The 7,998-nt window shown below is 47.1% G+C and overlaps 1 protein-coding gene across 1 annotated transcript; it reads right to left on the minus strand.

The window, feature by feature from the left end:
- Positions 1–587: 587 nt before the first annotated feature.
- On the minus strand, positions 588–2,842 carry LOC110153318 (fidgetin-like). Its single transcript, XM_055165224.1, is given in 2 exon segments — positions 588–2,747; positions 2,750–2,842. Coding segments are annotated over 2 exon segments (2,250 nt in total). The 5' UTR covers positions 2,840–2,842.
- Between the last annotated feature and the right edge of the window lie 5,156 nt (positions 2,843–7,998).

Consider the following 7,998-nt stretch of genomic DNA (forward strand, 5'->3'; position numbering starts at 1 on the left):
ACATTTCTTGAGGTACTGTACAATTCACAAACGATTTCCTGAGTTTGGCCTGTTCTGTCAGTTTGCGCTGCAGAAAGAGGATCAGAGCTGGGTGAGTCAGTGCCCCTCCAGTCACCTCTGGACTTCTGCTCTGAGACAATAAAGAACTAGTGAGCAGCCTCTGTCGCTCCACTATGCAGACTCACCGCATGTTTTAAAGCTCGTAATCATTTTCAGCTCATGCCATGACTGTAGATTGTGAGGCAAATGAACAATAAAATTATAAAGCACCACTTCAGGCACTTGGATAGCCAACTAAACCATAAGAACAAGAACAGAACAATATATACACAGACACTGCAGCGGCTTTTCTGATGCCAACTTTTCTTGCAATTTGTAAACATGACCTGGCCATCAGAGTGTCTAGCATTCAAACAAAACTCCTTTAATTTACCAATAAAGGTCCAGTGTTCTCTGCATCTAAAGCCTGCCAGTGAGAACTCATGGGCTTGTGTTGGCCTTCTGTGTGCTTCCCTCCAGCACAATGCTTCTGCCCTGAGGGGAGGAATTGTGGAAGCCTCTTTTTCTCAAGGGCGTAATCTATCTTTTCACTGGCTGCAGCCGAACATTTTGTTCCACTCAGTGTACGTGTCAATCTCTTTCTGCGATATACTGGCCTGGAATTTACAAAAGACACTCTCAAAGTCCTGGTATGTTAGTGGCCTGATCTGTCCCCTGGGCATCATGGTCGACATGTCCATGCCCTGTGCAGATGCATGTAAGAGCCCCACTAGGGCCTCCTGACACAGACGGGCCAAGTCCAGTCCAGAGAAGCCCTCTGTGCGCTGCACTAGCAGAGCCACCTCCTCCTCACTTAAGCAGTACTTGTGCTGAGACTGGGCTAGCAGCTGGTTCACCATCTGATGTCGAGCTGCACTGTCTGGGAGGGGCACGAGCACCCTCCTGGAAAAATACCTCCTCAGCCCTTCCTCCATGTCCTGGGGTCTGCTGGTGGAGCACACCACCAGCACCTGGCTGCCTCCGTCCTCCCCAGAGCCCATTAGGAGTGAGTCCAGCTGGGCCAGGAGCTCGCCCTTTAGTCGGTTGATGGGACTCTCTTCACTGAGGTGGGCCGACAGCAGCATGTCCACCTCACTAATGAACAGTACTGATGGCTGCCGACAGCGCGCCACCAAAAAAGATGCTCGAATGATCTTTTCTCCATCTGCCAGCCATTTTGTGGCCAGTGTGGAGCCACTAAGCTGAAGGAATGGCGCCCCCAGCTGGCTGGCCAGGCAGCGGCCTAACAACGTCCTGCCACTGCCTCTGGGGCCAAACAGCAACACACAGCGTGGAGCAGGTCCTAAACTGCTGAACATATCTGGGCGCAGGATGGGCCAAAGCACCTCCTCTTTCAGAGTAACCTTGGCTATCTCAAGACCAGCAATGTCATTCCAATCCACAGGAGGGCCCTGCTGGACAATTTCAGAGGTCACCATGTCAAGAAGGTGAGGGTCACTGCTTTTGAGCTGCTCTTCGGCAGGACGTGATGATGAGGACGAGGAAGAGGAGTTAGGCCCAGGAGCTGAATGGGACAGATGTAGTCGATGGTCTTCACCCTGCTCGCTGAGGGATGGAGAGGTGAAGCTAGCTAAAGAGTCTGCTGAGCGAGAGCCCCCTAGACTGGAGGACACGTATGTGGGGGGAGTGAGTGGGCCACCTGTAGACTGGCTGCTATACTTCCTCTGCTGCTGCTCAGAGCCCATGGAGGACTGTTTGGGTGGATTAAAAGGTAAGGAGGACTTGTCAGAGCTCCTATCAAATCCACCTGAGCTAGCCCCACTGGACCCTCCATTGGAGCTGCTGCTGTCTGCTGATACTCTGTACATGGGGCTCTCAGCTGAGCTCCTGCTCTGTCCATAGCCAAAGTTCCCATAAGAAGAGTCCACATCACTCTGGCTGCTCATGTAGAAGGCTTTCCTTTTCAGCGAGTTGGACGAGCTGCTGGTGAGCGGGGTAGGGGCAATGGGGGTAAGGTTGTGGCTCTGGTATGGGTATCCAGGTAAGGCAGAAGAGGGAGGGAGGGGAGTTGGTGCAGCTATGCCTGAGGGGAGGTATGAGGAGGGCGGAGGCGCCCCCCCAGGGCTATAGCCTGGACCAACAGAGCCCTGTGCAGGGTAGCCTGCTGGGGGGTAATTATAACTGGATAGGTTGGGAGAGCCGCCGTTGTAAGCAGGGACTAGAGTGGGGTGTGAAGGTGGAGGTGGGGGTGGCTGCAGAAGCCCAGAGCTGTGCAGGGGGGAGGGAATGGTGGCGGCGGATTGAGAAGAGTATGTACTGTGCAGGTAGGAGCCGCTGTAGGCCGGCCCATATTCCTGAGAGGACATAGAGGACGAGTGCAGGGCTGTGGCCGTGTGACTCCCACAGCTGCTGCTGGAGTAGCTGGGCTCACTCAGGGTGCTAGAGGCCAGCCCTGGGGAGCTGCACATGCCAGACACCACCTCTGAAGCGGCTGCCACCCCACCCTTCCTCACTGACACCCCCTCGGGGATGCAGCTCATGGGGTACACTCCATCCTGCCAGGGCTCTGATTCACCTTTTCGTCCATTCATCACTCCAGGGCCTTCCGAGTACGACGAGGGCATCTCCAGAATTCCCGAGTACTTTTCCGCATATTTCTTGAGGAGATTAGAGGCAGTGAGGGCGGAGATGTCATCATTGGCCCAGGCATACTGGTAGGTGGCTGAGCGCTGCAGGTGGGCGGGCACTATGCCTCGGCTTTATGGGCTGGGGAGCGCGTGGTTGAGGAGATGTCAAAATGCTGCTCGGCCCACTGGCTGTGCTCGGGGGTCCACTGCATCTTTAAGCCTGAAATGACAGAAAAAACATGCATGAACCCAACATGCTAAAATCATGCTCACAATAATTAGAATAACAACACCTCTAAATTACATTTTACAGATGCTAGTCAATTAAAAAGGTGACATTTATCAAGAGACCAATGTGCGGTAGTGCTTTTGGTTAATGTTGGTTAATGTTGTTTAGTAAATTTTTTCCACACAGTATATAGAAAGAAACAATTGCATGTAGTATATTGAAGCTATATATATTGTATAAAACCTATTGTTATAAAGTAAGTGTTTCTTTGTCTTTGATCGGTCTTAAACAATGTGCAGTATAATGTATAATGTACACACAGTATATATGTCTGCTCCACTACACTATGGCTGTTCATTCTGTTCTTGCTCCAGTGCTGAGGACGAAGCGTCCAGCAGGTATAGAGGATGGCTGGTTACAGCAGCCTAATGCACCCCCGCCAGACCAATAAGACAGAGGCATGGAGGGTCACTCTATAATCCCGTCTCATCTGAGGTGGCTGGAGATGGGTTTGAAAATGTGCCTCGCTGAGTGCCCACAAAGACACACACACCTGTACATGCACACACAGCTCTGTCACACACAGGGCATTTAAAAAAAAAAAAAAAGAAAGCGGCAGGCTGCACTGAGGCGTGCTGACACGCACGCGCGCTTCCACTGACCCAGACGGACAAACACAGCCACGCACACAGAGCTGCAGCCAGCTATGAATTACAACACATTGTGTCTCAGCTTAGTTCCTGTCTGCACAGCTCCACCTTGACCTCCTCTCTCCTCCTCCTTCCTTTACCGTTCTGTCTGCCTCCCCGCTGCCTTGTCTTCTCTCACTCTTTGCTTTTTGTGTAATCCATTTTCAAGCTCCCTCTTGCTAGATCCTTCTTTACTTCTCTTCAGCGCCTTTTATTCTGACTCTATCTGTTTGGATATATATCTTTACTTTTCCCCCCTTATTTACTCCCCGTGTGCTTGCTCTAGCGCCTCCCCTCCCTCCTCGCCTGCTCCATCTCATCTCAGACACACTCACCTGGCTCTCCCCTTTATTGCCTCGGGAGGCTGGAGAGCCACTGTTTCCTTTAATCCCAGCCAATGCCATCTGCAAACACTGACAGTCACACAGCGACTCTATCGTCGTCTCACTATCAAAGCCACGCCGCTATCAAAGGCTGGACGGGGCGTAATCACAGCAGCCGCGCACCACATTGAACCCCGTTTGATTTGACTTAGTGCACACAAATAAAGGATAATATCGGTGTCATTTAGGCTGCTTCCTGCGACTTATTGACTAGCAGTGGTTGCATGTTGAGCTCCACAGCTGGGGGTCTAGTGAGCAATGCCTTCCTCAGAATTGGATTTGTGTGTGTATTTGTGTGAGTAAAGTAGGCATGCACAATACAGTCCATTCATGAAGGAGCACATCTTCCATTCTCACATCCATTTGCGCTCCCACAAACACAGACACATCCAGCATTCACCAATGTTTTCTGAGGCCCTGTTTGTTTGGTAACAACACAGCGGAAGGAGGGGGGAATCCCCAGACTCCTATTTCCTCTCTGATTCTCCTCTCGAGCCATCTCTCGGCAGACGCCAGTGGCTAATTAGCAGAATGGCGATCTGCTAATTGTGTTAATTTACAACATTTTAGCCGAGGGGAGTCTAGCAAAGGGTTGATGAGCTTGCACCATCCTTGTACACTGAGCAAGGAATGCCTCACACATGAGAAGGGTGCATAAAGTTTGCATGGATAATATGTAATCAAACAACAACTGTAATAACAGAGCACTTGGCTAAGAGTCGATGCTCAAGTGGGTGTCACAGTATGAGGCTTTTTGTGCTTATATAACAAATTACTGCTGGTAACAACCTTCCTACTTTATCCTGTAGTACACAAACATTTTCAGTGTGTTCTTTGAGCACATTGAATAATATTGTAGTGTCTTCCCTGTCATAGTTCACAGCACTCTCATTTGATCCTCTCCTCTGGCTCAGCCTCTATGAGGCTGCGTCACTTCTGCAGGGTCAAGCTACGCAGCATCTTCTGCCTCTGCCGCAGAAATATGCATCTTCACAAGTCATTTAAAATGGCATTCAGTGATCTTCTATTCAGTAATCTAATTATTGACCTCTATTGGCGATCAAGGAATTACAACAATGTAGCAGAGTGCTTGACCTCGGCCGGTCAGCGACTTCATAATAAAGTCCCCTTTTTATAACACTAGCCCTACACTATTATGGGGTGAAGCAGTGGAGAATAAGTCAAGTGAGAGTCAGTGCACAAAAGTCCAGTGGTGATCAAAAAGGCTGCAGACGACACCAGCACTGCTCACTTTAAGATCACCTTTAACTGGCTGACTTAAACTTACTATTGAGCACATTGACCTCATTGTCTAAACTGTTTAAAGAATTACGACAGTGAAATAGGCTTGTTAGGATTTGTTCACGGCAAATCATGTTCTGCTTTGCCGTCTGCCTTTCAGTTTGTAAGCTAACTTTTAAGATATAAAATTATTATATTACTCTCTTTTGCACTTACTTAAAAGTTTCACTTGGATTGACACTCCATCAAATTGGGATATGTCCTTGATTTAAAGCAACATGGATCTTCCTAATTCGGTCATTAATAAAGATAACATATATAAAAGAGTGTGTCAGCCTCCATCAGGGCTTTCATCTCTTTATAATGAGGTTAATGCAGAGACGCACTGATTACCCCTGCAATGCAAATGAAGGCCAAATGATAACTTGCACTATTTAAATAAGGTAATAGCGATTACTCTACGTTATTCAAATGAGGACGGACGCTTTGAACTGAGCGCTTTGAACTTGCTGCTCCTTCAACAAAACATACGGACGAGAGGGAGCTGGATTGACTTTGGTATCATTCAGGGTGTATCCTCTAATTCAACGTGATGTAAACCAAGGGCAACGATCGGAGCAAAGTCACCCGACGCAGGGCTAGCGCAGAGGGGGCGTGGCCGATCGTCACAACTCAAATCATGCTGCGTGATGATAGTACGCGTCTCAAGATCAGGTCTAATACTTTTAAAGGTGTACTGTGTAACTTTTCTGGTGGTGGGTCTGCCAACTACTTGTTTCCATGGATCGTCTTTGCTTTGGAATCTGGAATTTTCTACAGCACGGCATTAAACATCCATTTCCAAAGAAACAAGAACAAGGTCAAGTCACAAGTCAGCTCTGTGGAGAGGTGTCTACCCTGACAATGAGAATGCATGTTTTAAGATATGTTTGAGCAATCAAACACCTATAATTTACTTAACATGAGATGAAGACATTTTATGGCATACTGTGGAACATTTCAGGCAAAGCAGTACATTTCCATGTAGACAATTAGGTGATGGACTCTACCTGAAAACTTGCATAAAGCACCTTTAAGTCCAATTAAGAAAATTAGAGTTAATGTCTGGTTCTCTGTTCTGTTTATGAATGTTGTATTCATGTTGCCTTAATGCTGACATATGCATGAATTTAGCATGTTTTAAAAGGCCTCAGAGAAACGAGGCATTTGGATAAAGAACAACAGCGAAGAGTGTGCATGAGCATCAGAGTGAGTAAAAAGCTGTTTGTGTTGTGGGGAAAAAGAGGGAGGGAGATGGAGCGCTCAGCTGAAACAACATGCACCTTCTGAAGCGTCACGTTGGCCCATGCTTTCCCCAGCTCCACATAGAGAAGCCTAATCATTCTCATTACACTCGGCGTCCATCTGCATCCACAGAGCTGCCTATTAGCGCCTGTGTGTCTATGTGCAGTAAACAGCTCTTTAGAGAGTGCTAATGAGCTCTTTTAAGTCTGTCCGCTGTGTGATTCTGCACGCGGGGTGTCAGTGCAAACTGCCCATTTTGGTAACGTCATAATTAAGGCGCATGTGTATTTGTGCGTGTGTGTGTGTGTATTTTGGAGTAACGATGACAGGACGCACAGACAAGCAAGGCCTTTTCTGTCTTCATAACACAAACAAACAATACGCCGTGTAATATTTTAAAAAGCTTTTCAGTAAGCTGCTAAAGTACCCGTATGACAAGGGATAACTTCATTAAGAAAGGCCTGTTTTATTCACCACCAGGGAAATCTTAGCAGCAGTTATTCACATCCTTCTCACATACACCAGAGGGCATGTGCTAGCCTCTCAATCACTGCATTGGCTCCACACTAAATCTGTGCCTATTGTTTCATATTGATGCATTCAGAGGCTGCTGTGTGTCTAACAACCTCTACTACCTTGTTAATGAGTCCTGCACAGTGTGACTAAGCCACAGGCTACGCTGCTTTGGCACACAACCTACTGTACAGAGTACAATAATGTGATTAGGCTCTGCAAAAGGCCATTCATGATCAAATTAGTCATGAGCTTGTGTCAAAACACTTTTTGCATTTTAAGCTGAAGCAAAATGAAGATTAAAATGTTCAGCACCTTCACAGCAAAGTGTCAGGAAATGAACAAAAGAGACAAATTAGTAAGACCCAGGCTAAATACAAAACTCAATTTCTGTTCTTTCCAACAAGTCTGCTCCAAAAGGCAGGCTTCTCCCTCTAAGGAGACGAGACTCTTTGAAGCCTTCAATCCGAGCCCAGCACAACTTACCATTACAACCATAGTCTGTCGCAAACAGCCACAATAACAACAACAACAGACAAACCCAGTGAGTTCAAAGTCCCGACGCTGCAGTGACCAGCAGAGATGAGCTGTCACTAACTCAAAGACAGTCAGAGCCACATGACAGCTCTGAGCTACCATATAACAACATGTGACAAATGACAGACTCTTTAAAAATCTAATATTCATTGTAATCTTCAACCTTTTCAAACCTTTATAAGCTCTTGCCATCAAACCAGTCTGACTATGCCTTTTAAAATACTAAAACAAACTCAGAAATTCAGTTTTAATGTTGCTTTTAAAATATTAGGTTAGGATTAGAAAGTATTTAATGAAAGCTGCTGTGCTAAATTTAGCTTGCACAAGACTAAACCAGCCTAACTAAATTCCAGAGGCGTATGGCGGTGGCCCCGGCTGCCTATCAGATTCCTTAGAGCTGTATAAATTGACACTGTCTAAATTTCCTTTTACTAGACAGACTATTGAATGGGTGGGTTAAATGGGTAGGGCGCAGTTAAACAAATGCTCCGGAT

This window comes from Boleophthalmus pectinirostris, unplaced genomic scaffold, assembly GCF_026225935.1.
Source record: "Boleophthalmus pectinirostris isolate CB_2022bp ecotype Guang Dong unplaced genomic scaffold, ASM2622593v1 HiC_scaffold_11, whole genome shotgun sequence".
Taxonomy (NCBI): Eukaryota; Metazoa; Chordata; class Actinopteri; order Gobiiformes; family Gobiidae; genus Boleophthalmus; species Boleophthalmus pectinirostris.